At 58.7% G+C, this 18,787-nt stretch overlaps 1 protein-coding gene across 4 annotated transcripts in view; it reads right to left on the reverse strand.

Annotated features, from left to right (window-relative positions):
* ARHGAP39 (Rho GTPase activating protein 39) overlaps window positions 1-18,787 on the reverse strand; it is a 150,004-nt gene that overhangs the window by 48,104 nt on the left and 83,113 nt on the right. For all 4 annotated transcript variants that reach the window (XM_034966940.4, XM_034966942.4, XM_034966941.3 and 1 more), the window contains one exon: window positions 1,167-1,598. In XM_034966940.4, the coding sequence (XP_034822831.1) occupies window positions 1,167-1,598 (432 nt within the window). The remainder of the gene's footprint in view (window positions 1-1,166; window positions 1,599-18,787) is intronic.

The following is an 18,787-nucleotide window of genomic DNA, read 5'->3' on the forward strand; positions in this document are numbered from 1 at the left end:
TGGCCTCCCTTTCATCCTGCCAGACCGGGTCCACAGGGTGAACCTGCTGCCCGCCTCCCTCTGTGCCTGCACCTCGGTAGGGTGGGACGGAAGCCTGCTGTCCTCTGAGCTCTGCGGTTCACTCTGAATCCCTCTTCTGAAGCCTCAGATGAGCCCGGCAGTCCAACAGGCTCCTTCCCACCTCTGCAGAAGGCCCCTGGGCCTCAGCTCCCCTGGCAACCTCAGCCAAGCACCGAAAATCTGGTACTGGGGGAGACCAATCCCCTGCCTTTCTCTCCCTGGGGTCCAGCCTCTCCTCCGTCCTCTCCAGAGTAGCCTCCATCCGCCTCTGCAGTGGCCAGGACTGTCTGCCCTGGGCCACAGCCTGGGCTCTGGGAAGCCCCAGCCTCCTGTCCCTGCCTCGGCTCTTCCCCACTGTCCTGCTGGCCTGCCGCCTGCCTCAGCCCTTCCCCACTGTCCTGCCCGCCTGCCTCGGCTCTTCCCCACTGTCCTCTCTGGACTCGCTTCCCACGGTGCACTCACCTCAAGGCCCTTGCGCTCTACCCTGACCTCTCCCTGTTTCTGAGGGCAGGGGTCTCCTGGGCTCCCACCAACACAGGCTGTGCTCCTTCGGGGCCACTGTGACTCCAGAGGGCCACCTCCAAGCCTGCTCAGACCCCTCAGCTGTGTCCACACTGATCTACACCCTCCACCTGGGCCCCCCCAGGTCCACACACCCCACGCCCACACGCAAATCCCCACATCTGCATCTCCCATCAGCAGAGAGAGCTGGGCGAGCCCCTCAGACACTGCTCTCAGGAACCACCACCTGCCAGGGGCTGGGCCAGTGAGGGGCAGGGTTGGAGGACCAAGAACCCTCTGAGGCTGAGCGCCAGGCTCTGCTGCCCAGAGAGACAAGAAAGTGCTCACTGGGGACAGCAGCGGTAGCTGCTACAGCCAAGGACGAGGCTCTGGCCACTCGCGGGGACACTGAGTTCCCTGGGTCCCCGCCCACCGCCGTCACCTGGCCCTGCCCACCATACCCGACCTACTCCTCACCTGGCCCCGCCCACCACCTTCACCAGTCCCGCTCTCACCTGGCCCCGCCCACCACCCCTACCTGCCTCACCTGGCCCCGCCCACTCCATTCACCTGGCCCCGCCCATAGCACCTGCCCCCGCCCTCACCTGCCGCTGTCCTCCTTCACTGTCCCAAACGCCGCGGGCCGCCCGGCCCTCGCTGGCAACTCCTGCGCTTTCTCAGTGTCGGGCTCGGGCTCCAGGGAGGAGCTGGTGCTGCCCTCACGGCTGACGCTGCTGCCGCGCCCGGGGCTGCTCTCCGCCGAGGCGCGCGGGGACTCCGTGTTCTGCTTCAGCGTCTGCAGCTTGGCCAGCGGGATGATGTCGCAGCCCTGCGGCCGGTGCCACACCGTGCGCTGCGTGCTGGCATTGTAGTAGTAGAAGCGGGACGTGTTGGGGTCGAACAGCTCCCACCACTGGTTCTCGCTGGTGCGCTTGATGCGGACGCCGGCCGGCGGGTCCCACACGCACTCACCGGTGACCAGGTTGGCGTACATGCGCTCGCGGGTGCGCGGTTCGATGATCTCCACCCACTCCAACCTGGGGAGAGACAGGGTTAGGGCGGCTGGAGCCACGGCGGCCTGGGCCCGCGCCTCCCACCCCTGTAGACCCCGGCTCCAGCCCCAGCTGCAAAACCCAGAAATCCTGTCACAGAGGAAAGCAAACCCAAGCCCAGTCCGCCCCTGACTGCTGCCCTTCTGAGCACCCGCACCCGGGGAAGCCCCCGGAGCCGCCAGCGCCCCAGGGTGGTGCAGCCCTTCGGGGGGTCCTGGGCCCCACGTGGGGTAGGGACATACTGGCTGTGGTTGCAGGTTCCTGTCCTCACAGGCACCCAGGCCACAACCCCACTGCCCACTGCTCCGTCCTGCAGGATCGTGGCACAGGCCTGCGAGTCACACCTGCTCAGTAGCCCCTCCGCTGCAACTGGACCACCACCTCCACACTGGGTCGGGGTCTGGAGGTGCCTCAGGCCCAGCTAAGTGCTGCTGGGCTCCCAAGCTGTGTTCTCCCAAGGATCCCCCAGATCAGCAAGGCCAAGAGCCCAGCTGGCCCTCAGACCCCCGATGGGGGGCAAAATCTCCACCCAGCCCTCAGACCCCCGCTGGGGGCACAGCCTCCAGGTCAGTAATGTTTCTGAGGCCTCTTCCATGTTTCTACACGGAAACAAAAACCCTTAGAGGCACCGAGAGCCTCTCAGCAAAGATGCTGCCAGGAGGCGTCCCCATGGACCCATGCATCCGTTTCTTAATCCTAGGACAGGCCTGGTCCTCACCATCACCGGCCTGGTGAGGGGTCTCGTTAGCCCTGCGACAGGCCTGGTCCTCGCCATCACCGGCCTGGTGAGGGGTCTCGTTAGCCCTGCGACAGGCCTGGTCCTCGCCATCACCGGCCTGGTGAGGGGTCTTGTTTCCAGGGAAAATGCACTGATCCCAGGGGCTCAACAGAAGGGGAGGCAAGTGGTGAGGGCAGAAGGGCCAGCGGACACCAGGCCCAGACACGGGCTAGTGGGGGCTGCCTACGGCTCCCCCAGGTCAAAGACAGAAAGAGCCCCCCTGGCGGCCGGCGCAGACTGGCTGCGGGGGCGACCTTCATCCCACGTCCCACCCTTTGAAACCAGGCCAGGGACACGGCGGCTCCGAAAACAGGCTGTGATGCACACCACACCTGCTCGTGGGACACCAAGGATCCAGGCGGAGTCTGTCCCTGCCACCCCCCAGAGGCCAGCTGGGGAAGCCGGGCCCTCACACAGTGGCGGCGGCCCCAGCAGCAGCCCTGGGGGTTCTGGGTCTGTTTCTTGCTGATGCAGATGAGCAGCTGAGAAACAGGCCCCGCCACCCAAGCCCTCCTTCAGGCCCTGGCCACTGGGCATTGTTTGCTCCTCTGTGTTTGGGTGCCACAGGCAGAAGGCACAGAGGGTCAGTCCACGTGGGGCCATGAGGTGGGGGTGCTCAGGGCCTTACGTGGGGAAGGAGCTGGCTCAGGGGTCTGGGCGCAGGAGGAGGATGAGGCGGGTGGGACTGGGCCTGAGTGCAGACACCACAGTGGTGCACTCAGAAGTCCAGTGAAGGAGGGCCAGTGAGAGAAGGGGCACCCTGGGGATGGGCTGGTGGTGGAGGGCTGCAGGGGAAGGCAGATGAGAACTCCTGAGGCCCGCCTGTGGATGTTTCACCGTCATCCCCGTGGGAAGGCGAGGTGGTGGGGGTCCTGTTTTTTTGCTCAGCCTGAGTACATCTGCCAACAACTCCCCCCAAACAAATGCCTCGGCTTGCTCGGCTCAGACCCTCCACAGGCCCCAGACTCTGAATTTCCACCTGCATGTCTCGCCACACCCTCGGCGTACACACCCACTCCACCGTCCACCGTCCAGCAAACCACACGCAACAGGGGCCACCCCCGCTCTGGTCCGTGCTCTCCCTTCTCAGCCCGGGGTCTCGCCAGGCACCAAGAGCTGCCCAGCCCCTCCCTCCCAGCCCACAGTGGGTCCCCCCCAGTCGCTCCTGACGAATAAATCTAGGCAGCACCTTTCAGTCCCGAGGGAGCTGTGCCACTTTTGATACCACTGATCATGTTCTCTTCCTTTTATTTTTAAAGTTTTAACTTTTCGTTTTATAATTTCATATTTTCAAAACGGTTAACAGCCTTCACCCAGATTCACCACGTGTCACCACCCTGAAACCGCAACAGGAAGTGGCGCACGCATTGTGGGGTGAGCAGCTCAGGAGACAACTGCCCGGCACGTGGAGGCACAGACGGGGTCTGCCCACGGCCCGGGCGGGACTGGGTGCCCACTAGGGTTCCCCACCGTAGCATCCTGTGCCGTCTCCCCAGCTACTCCGCAAGGAGCCTGTGGATGGATTTAAGGAGAACCAGGCATCTCAGTGGAACTTTGGTCTCCACCCAGAGCCAAGGTGTCTCCCTCCACTCGTCCAGGTGTCTGAAGGGCTTAGACGCCCTCTCCCGATTGGCCCTGTGTCCCTCTCTGCTTTCACAGGACCATTAAGGGAAACCCCACAGCAGGGAGAACTGGGACCCCCCAGAAGCCTCTGCCGGTCCCAGCTCCAGATGCAATGGCAGACTCACTCTTCTTCCCAAGGGCCTCACCTGTCTCCCTTCCTTCTCTCCATGGACATCCCAAATCACCACAGAGAACCTGAGGGGCCAGCCAGGGGTTCCCAGCACCAGCTCACTGAGAACCTGGAGGGGCCAGCCAGGGGTTCCCAGCACCGGCTCACCGAGAACCTGGAGGGGCCAGTCAGGGGTTCCCAGCACCGGCTTCCCCTCGTGCACTCTCTTGCCCTTAGCTCCAGGGCAACTCTCCCTGGAGACAACCCTTGACCTCAGCCCATGATACAAAGTGTCAATGTCTCCCATCGTTAGAAACATAGGGACACAAACATGGTGCACCTCGAACCCCCACAGCTCAGCACTCTAGGGAGAGAGGATTGAGGCTTGGTGGGGCCAGGACCTCCCGCCCATGGTGCCACGCGCTGCAGCCTGGACCTCCCGCCCATGGTGCCACGCACTGCAGCCTGGACCTCCCGAGGATGTCGCTGGTTGTGGCAGCTGGCTGTACACACCATGCTCTTAAATCTCAACCCTCATGGGCCCCTGCAGGGCCCATAATTTAAATGAGAAAGAGAATCCAAGGATCACACAAACAAAAATGGCAACTGTTGAAAGGGGGTGGACGGGTGCCCTGCCTTCCCCCTGGAGCCGGCTCTCCCCGAGGGACAGATGGGGCATCCCTGCACCCCCATGGCTCAGCCAGGCTCTCCACTCTTGTTACCTGACCCCCGTGACTCAGGGTAGTTTTTTAGTTTTGGAGACAGAGTCTTGCTCTGTCACCCAGGCTGGAGTGCAGTGGTGCGATCTCAGCTCACTGCAACCTCCACCTCCCAGGTTTAAGCAATTCTTCTGCCTCAGCCCCCCAAGTAGCTGGGATTACAGGTGTATGCCACCACAGCTGGCTATTTTTTTTGTATTTTTAGTAGGGATGGGGTTTCACCATGTTGCCCAGGCTGGTCTCGAACTCCTGACCTCAAGTGATCTGCCCGCCTTGGCTTCCCAAAGTGTAGGGATTACAGGAGTGAGCCACCATGCCCGGCCTCAGGGCTGATTCTCAGCCAGCAGTGGCCACAACAGGACTTCCTTCCATGATGTTTCTCACACTGCTGGAAGTGCAATCAGCTCAGCCCTCTGCCCAGAATCACTCCCGGCTCTGGGCTACACCTTGGTGACGGGCTCCTCTCTCCTCTGCCCCACAGGGTGTGCCCAGGACACCCCCAGTGTCTTCCAGTCTTATCCCTCCCATGGCCGCAGTGTGGGGGACAGTTCTCTCCCCAGGATGCCAGATCCCATGTGGCAGTCCCAGGCTCCCCTGAGCCATTAATGACAGCCTCAGGAGCAGCCTCAGAGTGTGACTCCTTCACAGACACTGGGCTTCAATCTGGGGCAGTGGCCAGAAAACTGGCTGCTGCAGGTACCACACCCATTTCCAGGCACCGGGTCCCATGCTGACACAGGGCTCAGAGCCTGCCCAGGGAAGGGGGCCTGGATGACAGCCCAGAAGCAGAAGTGTCCCCAGGATGGTTCCCACTGGCACTGGCTGGCCTGGGCTGCTGTCGGTCTGCTCTGCGGGACAGCAGCCATCAGCAACCCCACATGGCTGCACGCCCATCTCATACACCAGGATGGGCAATGATATGGTTTGGCTGTGTCCCCACCCGAATCTCCTCCACAACCCCGCCAAGTGTAGTGGGAGGGAACAAGTGGAGGTAACTGAATCATGGGGGTGGCCTCCCCCATCCTGTTCTCGTGATAGTGAGTTCTCATGAGATCTGATGGTTTTACAAGGGGCTTCCCCTTCCCTGGGCTCTCACTCTTCTCTCTCCTGCCGCCATGTGAAGAAGGACTTGTTTCATCCCCTTCCACCATGATTGTTCCCTGGGCGCCCCCAGCCATGCGGAACTGTAAGTCAATTAAACCTCTTTTCTTTATAAGTTGTCCAGTCTCAGGCATGCCTTTAGTTGCAGCATGAGAACAGGCTAATACAAGCATCAAATAAGAAGTGACAGCCAGGTAAGCACAAGGAAGAACCAACTGAAAACCAAGAGAAGGAAAGAGGCCACAGCAGCTCCTCAGGGGATCCGGGTTCGGAGCCAGAAGGCGTGGAATGCACACTGCTGTGACTGGCATTCACGACAAGATGAGTTTCTACAGAGGAAGGAAAATGTAGAGGATGTATAAAGAATTGAGTGGAAAATCTAAAATGTCAAAATAAATCCCTGAAATTAACGTGTTATACAGGTTTAAGAAGAAACTAATGTTGAAGGATAGAGGGACGGAGCACAGGATAGTCAGAGGACAAAGCCCGGCAGCATGGGACGGGGCCTGGGGAGGGAGGACACGGGAGCGGGCAGGGAAAGGCCTGCTGGGTCCACACGAGGAAGAGTGAGGGGCAGAGAGACTTTTTTTTTTTTTTTTGAGACGGAGTCTCGCTCTGTCATCCAGGCCGGAGTGCGGTGGTGCGATCTCGGCTCACTGCAACTTCTGCCTCCCAGGTTCAAGTGACTTTCCTGCCTCAGCCTCCCAAGTAGCTGGGATTACAGGCACGTGCCACCACGCCTGGCTAATTCTTGTTTTTGATAGAGATGGGGTTTCACCACATTGGTCAGGCTGGTCTTGAACTCCTGATCTGCCCGCTTTGGCCTCCCAAAGTGTTGGGATTACAGGCGTGAGCCACCGCGCCCGGCCAGAAGAAACATTTTTACACAGATCAGCCTCCAGTCTCTGAAGGTGGAAGACAGCACCCATCACCATCAGGGAAATGCAGAGCTCGAGACACTGAGGAAAACCAGCAAGGGTGGTGGTCCCAGCCCCATGGGAACAGCTGGGGTAGACAGAGCCAGTGACGCTGCTGGCAGGGACACGGGTTGGCCATGTGTGCCAGGTGCCGGTTGACAGCACTGTGGGGACTCATTGCCCTGGGCCTGCAGCTTAAGACCTGGCAGGAGTGAGGGCGTACAGACCCAGCAAGACAGAGCAGGGCCACCCCGAGGGCTCCTGAGCACGCATGCTGTGTGAGGGAACCAGGCAGGGGCCTGCAGGCTGTGCGCTGCATTGAGGCTCATGGAGGCACAAAACCAACGGTGATGCCAGAGGCTGCCTGCCCGGTGGGGCGCGTCATGAGCCTGCGCCTCCTCGAACACTTCTCTGCACACATGTGTGTTAGCTAACATGTTTTCAGAGGAAGAGAAATGTGCCTCACCCTATGGGGAGGTGGCCCTAAGCCTCCCTCAGCAGCCGGGAAGAGCAGCCGTATGCAGCAGGGACAGAACTGTGGGGACCGCGGAGAGTGGCAGACTGGGTGCGGGAGGCGGGGCTCTCACCAAGCCATCTGGAGAAACTCGGCCCAGGGCCCGAAGGGGAAGGTAAGACCCAGTAGGGCTGGGGACCCGGCTGGCCACCTGAAGCCCACGGCCTGTCTCCGTCAAACCCAGCGAGGGTCAGACTCACAGCCGGAGGCAGCACGGCGGCACGGGGGGACACAGCAAAGCCTCAGCAGCCTCAGCTGGGCCACCACGGCCAACGTGGGCAGGACTCTTGTGCGTGCTCACCGCGCCGTGAGATGAGAGCAGCACGCCGCCTCTGTGGTCCTCCTCCCAGTGAATCGTGGTGAAGATCAGGCACGTCCAGGTGAGGGGCGTGTCACGCAACGCCGGGCCCGCCCTCCTCCAGGCTGTGCAGGTCACCAAATGCCAGGAGAGGGTAAGTCCACAGGAGCCCGGGGACGTCAGGATCAATGTCACGTGGGACCCAGGGACAGAAAAAGGAAATCAGGTGCAAACCTAAGCGTCTGCATAAGGTGTGGATTCCGTTAGTAACAGTTCCCGGCAGGGGCTCATCAACTGCAGAAAGGCACCGGCGGCATGACGGCGAGGGTATCGGTGGCCAGAGGACCCTGGTGCAGTGGACACAGAGGCTCTGCGCTGCCTGTGCCATTTCCACGTAAATCTAAGATTGTTCTAAAATAAAAAGTTTGCTTAAAAAAAGTAAGTAGTCTCCATATTTTAAAATGTTAATTTTATACTCTATAAATTATATAAGTAGCACAGTCGGCCTCATTTCGGAGCCAGCAGCTGCTCCTCCATGCGGGCGTGTCCCGGCAGGGCCTACCCTGGGGCAGGGAGTCATGGCCCAGAGGGGCTCCGGGGACAGGAGCGCCCAGAGCAGGGCGGCGGGAAGCCCCTCCCGGGAGGACGAACTCCTCTGACACCAACAGGGGGAACGAAGTCCCCAGTTCCTCCTCCTGAGGACACCGACTTGGTGACCACGAGGCAGCTTTACCAAAACACAGGAGACCTCTCCAGCTCCCCAACGAGGCCCTCTGCCCCAGGGACTCCCGTGACCCCGTAATCCAGGGACAACCAGGTTCCGGGAGGGGCTGGTGCGCAGGGCAGAGGGTGGCCCCCACATGTGCTGGCAAACGCCGCCATCCTACTCAGGGACCTGAAGCTACGTCCATCTCTGCAGCCTGCGGCAGAGACACCCACGACGAGCTCGGAGGCCTCCCACGACTCTGCCTCTGGTGTCAATCAGCAGCCCTGGGCACAGCCCAGGCGCCTGTGAGGTGGGGGCTCAGGCCAGGCCCCGCCTCCTCCAGAAGCCTTAGGACAAGGGCTGCGGGCTGAGGGGCACAGAGGGGCGTGAGGAACCTACAGAGGCTGAGATGCGTGGGAGCCCCGCCCACAAGAGGGAACAACACGTCACTGCTGCCTTGGGGCCCACGACGCCCTGACCCTGGTGCCAACTGCTAGCCCTCCATGCTCCCAGCTGACGTGAGGCCAACAAGGGTCTCTCGCCTGTCATCCTGCAGAACACAAGGCCAGCTTGGTGGGCTCACCAGGGACACCACATGGCACGTGGGACAGAGGCCAGAGAAGCCTTCCCGACAGGGCCTGACAGAAGATGCCATCGACACTGCGGTCGGGGCAGGGCCATCTCCGGAAGATGCCATCGACACTGTGCTCGGGGCAGGGCCATCTCTGGTGACCTTGTATAGTGGCACTGACAGGTCACTTGTGTTTTCTGACCACTGGTGATGACAGTTTGGACGCTTGTCCCCAAACCTCACGTTGAGATGTGATCCCCAGTGTTGGAGGTGGGGCTTGGTGGGAGGTGCCTGGGTCGGGGCAGACCCCTCATGGCTCAGTGCCGTCTTCTCGACTGTGAGTGAGTTCTTGTGAGAGCAGGTTGTTTAAAGTGTGTGGTGCCTCCCCCGCCCCGTGCTCCTGCTTTGCCATGATCAGAAGCTTCCTGAGGCCTCCCCAGAAGCCGAGCAGATGCCGGCGCCATGCTTCCTCCACAGCCTGCAGAACCACCAGCCAATTAAACATCTTTTCTTTATAAAATACCCAGCACCAGGTGTTTACAGCAATGCGAGAACGGCCTGACACGAGTGACTGCAAGGCCAGCCTGCAGAAGGCTGGGGGGGCAGCGGTCACCATGTGACATCTCAGTGTGCACCGAGGGGGTCTTTGTCAGCTCCAGAGACACCCCTACCCCCGCCACAACCCAACCTGCTGCCCTAGCCCTGCCTGGAAACAGAGCCAGCATGGAGACCCCAGCCAGGCCCGAGGCTTGTCTCTTCCTGGTCCCTGGCCATGAGCCTTGTCGACCGCCCTGGGGCCCAGCCAGAGGGTGAGGTCGCCCTGACCCCCAGCCCTCACCCCTGCCCCGTCCAGGCCACTCTCCACGCTGAAGATGGAAGAAACTCCCCAAACTGGGACCTGGTCATTATACCCTTGACACCTTCCACAGCTGGCACTGACCCTGGAGTGGGGCAATTCCTGGCAAAGCCCCCATCCCCCTGGTCCACTCCTCAGCCTGGCCGGTCTCTGTCACCTTTGCTTCCGTGACCTCCTGGAGCCGGGTGGCTGCGCAGGCCTGGGGTGCAAGGCCAGAGGCTCACGGTCCCCCAGCAGGTGGCTTCCCTGTCCATACACCTCCTCTCCCCAGCCGGAGCCTGGACCCCAATGGACAGCTGCTCTGTGCTCCCATGAGCACAGACCTGCAGGGGAGGGTGGCGCGTGTGAGGAGCACCTGCTGGGACATTGAAAAGGACAACGGCAGATGCAGCAGCCTCAGGGCACCCAAGGAAACCCCAAGAAGGCACCTGCAAGCAGACATCTGCAGGAAACTTGTCTTGAGGCCTGGGGGGACCAAAGGTAGCAGGGCCACCGTGAAGGGCCTGAGGCCTGGGCTGACCTGACCTAATTCAGGTGAACGGACCCTGAAGAAGGACTTGTTTGCATCCCCTTCCACCATGATTGTTCCCTGGGCGACCCAGCCATGCGGAACCTCCTGGCTGGTCCACAGGGAGCAGGATGAAGGCTCCGGGAGGCCAGTGGTGCTGGGGGACAGGGTGCGCGCCAGAAGAGAGGCGAGGGGTGGGGGAGCAGAGGCGAGGAAGGGCAAGGTTTTCGGCCTGAGCACCTGGAGGGCGGGGCTGTGTCAGGTCTGGGGTCAGAACTCAGGACGCACACCAAGGACAGGACCACATGGACGCAGGTCAAACGCGGTGAGCAGTGAGGTGCCCTCGGCAACAGCACAGCCTCCCCGCCTGGAAGGAACAGGCCCCGTGTGCCAGGGCGGCTTCCCCTGGATAGCAGCGTCACCTCGTTGCCTCGTGCCTGCAGGGAGTGGTGCCTGCTCTCCTGTTCTCGCGTCACTTCTGTTAGATTTTAGCAGAACAAAGTTGAGATACTCCCAAAATAGTTTTTCTGAGTACAGAGAAGCTCAGACAGCAGAGAATCGAACATTCTATGCCCTAAAAGAAGTAATACCAATTGTTATTTTTGTTTAAAATGCACTTTCAAATGAATGTAATGGGATAATTCTCTCAACAAAGAATAGCATTTTGTTCCCTTTTCAGTGCACTCCTGCGCGCATGTGGGCAGAACACCAGCCTCCTAAGAACACTGTGGGCACCTCCTGGGGGACAGCATTGAGCCCAGACCCTAGGAAACCTGAGGGCACCTCCTGGGGGGACAGCATTGAGCCCAGACCCTAGGAAACCTGAGGGCACCTCCTGGGGGACAGCACTGAGCCCAGACCCTCGGGAAACCTGAGGGCACCTCCTGGGGGACAGCACTGAGCCCAGACCCTAGGAAACCTGAGGGCACCTCCTGGGGGACAGCACTGAGCCCAGACCCTAGGAAACCTGAGGGTACCTCCTGGGGGACAGCACTGAGTCCAGACCCTAGGAAACCTGAGGGCACCTCCTGGGGGGACAGCATTGAGCCCAGACCCTAGGAAACCTGAGGGCACCTCCTGGGGGACAGCACTGAGCCCAGACCCTCGGGAAACCTGAGGGCACCTCCTGGGGGACAGCACTGAGCCCAGACCCTAGGAAACCTGAGGGCACCTCCTGGGGGACAGCACTGAGCCCAGACCCTAGGAAACCTGAGGGTACCTCCTGGGGGACAGCATTGAGCCCAGACCCTCGGGAAACCTGAGGGCACCTCCTGGGGGACAGCACTGAGCCCAGACCCTCGGGAAACCTGAGGGCACCTCCTGGGGGACAGCATTGAGCCCAGACCCTCGGGAAACCTGAGGGCAGACAACAGCATGGGGATGCTGGGCCTTGGGGAGCTGCTGCTCAGAGAAAAGGCACAGGCTTCAGACCGCAGAGGGCGACCTGGCCTCAGGGGTCCCACAGACTGGCTGGAGCTGGACCTCAAGGACGGAGGGGTACAGCTGCTGGCCCCGCAGGCTGGCTCTGCACAGGGCGAGGTGGGGAGGACATTGTGTGGGCTGGGGAACTTGCGCCTCGGCCCTCCACCACAGAGGGTCAGCATCAACTCACAGATGCAATCTGAGGTGTGTTTGAGGAAGATTCATTTGGCAACAGTATTTAAAATGAAGTGGGAAGAAAAATAAGCCATTTGGTGACAAAGGTGGAAGGATGCAAGATGTCTACGATCCCCAGGGGACTCAGGGTACCCGGCCGGACGGGCCTGTTCCCAGAAGCTCCCAGAAGCTGCTGTCAAGGCGGAACAACCTTCCTGCAGCCCCTGTTTCTTGGAGATGTCTGTTTGCAGACAGCGATCAGCCCACATAAGCCTTTTCTGATGAACGTAATGAGTGCCACGTGCATGCCAGAGAATTTGCCAGGTGCTAGGGACACAAGAGTGAACAAGAACGTGCCCTGCCCTGCAGACGTAGACAAGGGTGTCGAGACCACTCCATGGGGAAAGGAGAGTCTCTTCAACAAACGTGCAGGTGGATGTCTACCTGCAAACAAATGCAGTCAGCCCCTACCTCATGCCACACACAAACATTAATCCAAAGTAGACGAAAGGTCTCAATGTAAGAGCTAAACTGACAAAACTCTTAGAATAGACGGGGCAGCTCTGCATGACCTCGGATTTGGCAATGGATTCTGAGCTATGACACCAAAAGCACATGCAATAAGACAAACAATGGAAAAACAGACTTCATCAAAATTAAAACTTTTGTGGCCACCCCCGAGAGAGTGAAAACACAGCCACAGGATGGGAGAAAACACCTGCAAATCATCCATCTGATGAGGTTCACAAAGGACCCCCCTAATTCAGTAACAACAGGGTAGGAGGCTGGGAGGTGGAGACTGCAGTGAGCCCTGATCTACTGCACTCCAGTCTGGGCAACAGAGTGAGATCCTGCCTCGAAAAGAAAAAAAAGACAGGCCGGGCACCGTGGCTAATGCCTGGAATCTCAGCACTTTGAGAGGCCAAGGCAGGTGGATCACCTAAGTCAGGAGTTCAAGACCAGCCTGGCCAACATGGTGAAACCCCGTCTCTACTAAAAATATAAAAATCAGCTGAGTGTGGTGGCTCATGCCCGTAGTCCCAGCTACTCGGGAGGCTGAGGCAGGAGAACTGCTTGAACCCGGGAGGCAGAGGTTGCAATGAGCCGAGATCACAGCACTGCACTCCAGCGTGGGCGACAAAATGAGACTCCGTCTCAAAAAAAAAAAAAAAAAAGATAAATACCCCAGTTTAAAGATGGGCAAAATATCTGGACAGACACATCTCCAAAGAAGATATGCAGATGGCCAATCTACATTAAAAGACGCTCATGATCATTAGCCATAGGAGAAATGCAAATCAAAAAATCAAAACCACAAGAGACACCATCTCAAACCCACTGGAGGTAAAAACCATAATAAGTGTTGCTAAGGACGTGGAGAAACTGGAACCTTTATACACTGCCGGTGGGAAGTGGGAACATTAACTGGTGTGGCCACTGTGGAAGAGTTTGGTGGTTCCTCAAAAAGTCAAACATACCGGCCAGGCGCAGTGGCTCATGCCTGTAATCCCAGCACTTTGGGAGGCCGAGGTGGGCGGATCACCTGAGGTCAGGAGTTCGAGACCAGCCTCACCAACATGGTGAAACCCCCGTCTCTACTAAAAATACAAAATTAGTCAGGTATGATGGTGGGTGCTACTTGGGAGGCTGAGGCAGGAGAATCGCTCAAACCCGGGAGGCGGACGTTGCAGTGAGCTGAGATTGTGCCACTGCACTCCAGCCTGGGCAACAAAAGCGAAACTCCACCTCAAAAAAAAAAAAAAAAAAAGGTTAAATATACAAAAATTAGCCAGGTGTGGTGGTGGCAAACATGTGTAGTCCCTGCTACTTGGGAGGCTGAGGCATGAGAATCACTTGGATCCGGGAAGCAGAGGTTGCAGTGAGCCAAGATGGTGCCACTGCACTCCAATCTATGTGACAGAGTGAGGCTCTGTCTGAAAAAGAAAGTTAAACAGGCTGGGTGTGGTGGCTGTAATCTCGGCACTTTGGGAGGCCGAAGTGGGAGGATCGCTTCAGCCTGGGAGTTGCAGGTTGCAGTGAGCTGTGATTGCACCTTCGCACTGCAGCCTGACAAGTACCAATCTTTCTCAAAAATAATTTAAAAAACCCCACAGAGTTACCACCTGACCCAGCAATTCCACAACTAGGTATACACACCCAAGAGAAACGAAAACGTCTTCACACAGAAATCTGCACACAAATGTTCATAGCAGCATGATTCATAATAGCCAAAAAGTGGCAACAGAGCAAATGTCCTTCAACTGATGCATGAAGAAGCAAAATGTGGCCCATCCCTACACGGGAATATTGTTCAGCAGTAACAGGGATGCAGCCCGGACCCAAGCTATGGTGTGGATGGACCCGGGGCATGTCGACGTGAGCGAAGGACCACTCGTATGATTCCACGTACTTCAATCGTCTGGAGCAGGTGAATCCCACAGGACACAAAGCCGGCCCGCCGTGCCCGAGGCTGGGGAGAGGCTGCTGCTGGGAGTGGGGCTTCTCTGTGGGAGACGGATGGTGGCAGCAGCTACACAACTCTGACTGTTCTAAGAGCCACTGGATTGTGCACCTTGGAGGGTGAGCTTTGTGGCATGTGAATTATATAAAAAAAGGGAGTCTGGCAGGTGAGGGGCAGCTGGGCTGGGCTCTCGCTGGGAAGGCCCCATCGGGCTGCCCTCAGCCAAGAGGTCCCAAGAGGCAGGCAGGTATCTGGGAACATGTGGAGGGTGCAGAGGCTGAACGGGGCCACCAGGGTCCACGATGGCCATGGCAATGCTGAGCTCCAGCCGCCACAGCTGGCCCCGAGCAGACCCTCTTGGTGGGTCCAGTGGGACCACTCCCCAAGGCATGCAGCCCCCAGCACAGCTCCTGGCTGTACAGCCTCTGCCAGGGGCGCCGGTGTCCCTGCCGTGCCGCCATCTTCCCATCACCCCTCCCTGATCTGCTCTTTGTTCCCAGATGTCGTCCTCTTTGCCACGCCGCTCCTCTTTCTATCCTTATCGCTCTGCCAGGCAGCAGGTGTGGCCAGCCCCACACCAATCACCACAGACACCCGCAGAGGACACCCAGACCAAGCAGCAGACACCAAATCCCCTCCTCACCCAACAGGCTGCTCACAACTGCACATGACACACAAAGGAGACAGCGGCCCCGCAGCAAACCCACATGACCAGAACCCAACGGGCCCTGGCAGCAGAGGGGACGGCTGAGGCCTGGCCACCCCGGTGCTGTCCACCACCCCTCAGTGGGCAGAGGGGATGGCTGAGGCCTTGCCACGCCGGCACTGTCTAACACACCTCAGTGGGCAGAGGGGATGGCTGAGGCCTTGCCACGCCGGCGCTGTCCACCACCCCTCAGTGGGCAGAGGGGGATGGCTGAGGCCTCGCCACCCCGGCACTCTCCACCACCCCTCAGTGGGCAGAGGGGACGGCTGAGGCCTTGCCACGCCGGCACTGTCTAACACCCCTCAGTGGGCAGAGGGGACGGCTAAGGCCTCGCCACCCCGGCACTCTCCACCACCCCTCAGTGGGCAGAGGGGACGGCTAAGGCCTCGCCACCCCGGCACTCTCCACCACCCCTCAGTGGGCAGAGGGGGATGGCTGAGGCCTCGCCACCCCGGCGCTGTCCATCACCGCTCAGTGCTCCGCCACTGCTCCTGTCTGGCCTCAAGACTTTGTTCCTGACAAGTGACTCAAAAGTTAAGCCCTTCCACTCCCTCCTGGTCTCCTAAATCAAGGCCTAGCATTGAAGGACATTCACTCATGGGGTGAATCCAGATTGGCCATGAGGGCCGCATGGAGGGGGTGCTGCGCGGGGGCAGAGGAAGCCCTGCAACGGTGAGCACGTGGGGGAGGCGTGGCCTCTCGGGCCTCCTGCACACAGCCAGGCGCTGCTCTTTACCAGGTAAGCATCCAGTGCTGCAGGCCCTAGGTGGCGTGCACTGCCGGGATCCTCGGCAAAGATAAGAAACAGCACACAGACAGAGGACCCACTGGTGCCGCAGGACCTGGCACGTGCTGCAGGAGCGGCCACCATGATAGATCGTCCTCCAGACCCGCAAGGGTACCACACCCCTAAGCACCGGAGGGCGCAGGCTCTGCCGGCCAGCCCCACTTCCCAACTCTCCCTCCAGGCCCAGGGCATGTGTCCAGGCACATCGTGCTCTCCTGAGACCACCAGAAGGGCAAGGCAGGTCTAACGCCATGAGATGGAGTCCCAACAGCAGAGGCCATGGCTTCTCACACCAGACGTGGTGAGGGAGGAGCCGCGGGAACTCCCTCTGGGCCTTGACATCCCTGGTTCATCCGTGCCCAAGGAGACAGAGGAGGGACCTGGCTGACTGCCTGTGGAGCCTGGGAGGAGGGCGACCGGAACCCTAACAGCCTTAGGGCTGTAATGAGGGCTCACAACAGCAAGGTGAAGCCAGCAGGAGATGCGTTTGCTCTGTGAGGACGAGGGGAGGCAGCTCCACCCGCAGCAACCACCTCATCAAATCCCAGGACACTGCACCAGCAGCCACACCGCCCTATGCCTCCAGTCCAAAGCCCAACGTCTTCTGGGTGGGGCCGACTGGTCCTGTCTCCATCTAGAAGAGCACGTGGAGGGAGGGCGGAGGCATCTTTGAATCAAAGGACTGCAGCTGGGGAGGGAACTCAGGACACAGACAGCGAGCTGCCAGGAAGCCGAGGAAGCCACGTGCCCAGGCTGGAACCCCAGCACACTGAGGCGTGGACAGAGAGCCCCTCGCTGCCCCTCGCAGATCTACGCGCCGCCCTTGAGGATGGGGGCAGGGGGCGGGGGGAACCCAGGATCAGGGAGGCAAGACTGTAATCAATGGGGCCGGGATTGCTGACTTGGGTTGATATGAAAAAGTCTGATCAAATGGGAAAGGCAAAACTTTAAGACTTTTAGAAGAAAATACGTGAAGAATTTCAGGAGCTCAGTTAGGAAAGGGCTTCCTGAGTAAGACAGGAAGAGAAAAGGCAAGTGGACAGAGAACGCTGGAGCTCAACACGTTGGCTCATCAAAAGCCACCAGCACCGACACAAAGGCGTGAGCACAGATGGAGACCGTAATCCAGGCTCAGTCAACATGCAACGGTACCCGGAACAGACAGGGATGCGTCCACACCACAAAGGCTAAGAAAGATGATTAAATGGAAGAAAAGGCCGGAGGAGATTCCCAGAGGCGGAAACCTGAGGGCTAAGAACACACGGAGATGCTCAAACCCACCAGGTAGGAAGCCACGCAGACCCACCCGCCAGCAGGGAAGGAGAGTCCGGCCAGAGTAGGAGCTCCGTGGTGGGGAAGGAGCAGCCCGGGGAAGTCCAGAGGGCGCCCGGCATGGCCTCGAAGGCTGGACACCTGCGGGGCCCTTTCCGCATTGCGTGTAAAGGGGAAACTCGGAACCCGGCCGTGGGCCTTTCCACGTTGCGTGTAAAGGGGAAACTTGGAACCCAGCCGTGGGCTTTTCCACATTGCGTGTAAAGGGGAAACTCGGAACTCAGCTGTGGGTGTCAGTGGAGGGATACCAAGGCGCCACATGAGGACACATGAGCCCCAGGGAGGCTGGGAAGGAGCAGAAGAGACTCTCGATGAGGCAGGTGTGGCTGGGCACAGGACAGGAGGCCAGCAGGACCAGACAGACGGGCAGAAGCAGCCCCAGCTCCTTACAGAGCCCGGGGCATGAGAGAAGGCACAGTGCCCCTCACAGAGCACAGGCAGCCTCAGCCTCTAACAAATGGCACGGGGACAGCCGGATGCATGTGGAAAACAAACAGGTCAGACCACACCTCACACCACACACAAGAACCAAGGCGGATCTGAGACCCAAAGGCAAAAACAAAAGTATGTCAGCCCATGAGCAGGTGCCACGTGCTCTTTCTCCAGTCACCTGGATGGAGGTGACTAAAACACAGAGGCACTGAAGAAAGGATGGCCGACCTGACTACACAAAGATTCAAAACCTTTCACATGCAAAAGCCACTACAAATAAAACAGATTTTGGCTTTTCAGACACATTTAGTGGAACATTTACAATAAGAGCTCATGTCTTTAATATATAAATTTGAGCATGAAAAGATAAAAAATACTATAGAAAAAGGGCAAAAGATAAGAGCATGCAATTCACAAAGTGAACAGTAATACACGGAGGGTAACTACTTCAGCGATCATCAGAGCCCCAAAGCCCAGGCTGCATGGAGACCCCAGGCACCTGCCCACACATCTGACAGCAGGCAGCTGTTGACGGCCCCGATGGCCCGGGGTTGGTGCTGCTCACAGAAGCCCCAAGGACAGCACATCCAAAGGCATCCTTGGACCTAGCAGTCCCTTGTCAGAAATTCACCTGCAGATGCACCTCCCAAAACCCAGAATTATACAAGCAGACTGCAGCAGTCCTTGTAATTGCAGAATATGCAAAATTACCCACATGGCCAACACAAGACTGAGGCGCACACACAATAGAGGCCCAGGAAGCTTTGAAAAAGGATGACAATCTCGATGGTCTGGGAGGCAGTGATGTCTAGGGGATGTTTTAAGTGGAAAAAGCAAATTGTGCAAAGAACACATAAATCATGATACCATTAGTGTAAGAATGAAGGGGAAATAAGAAAACATACTAACATCTGTTTATTCTTCACAATAGAAACCCAGGAGATAAACAGAAAGCAAGAGAGTTTCTGCCTGCAGCAGGTAGGCAGGTGCAGAAAGGGCACGGGGAAGAGGCCTGGCTGAATGTGCCTGTGTACGGTTGGGGCTTTGGGAACGTGCAAATGGTCTATATGTTTAAAAGACAAAATTATATCAGGAAGAATAAAAAGGGGGACAAAAAAATCTCTAACTGAAAGTAGTGAACCAACGGATGCCAGAACCAT

This window comes from Pan paniscus, chromosome 7, assembly GCF_029289425.2.
Source record: "Pan paniscus chromosome 7, NHGRI_mPanPan1-v2.0_pri, whole genome shotgun sequence".
Lineage (NCBI taxonomy): Eukaryota > Metazoa > Chordata > Mammalia > Primates > Hominidae > Pan > Pan paniscus.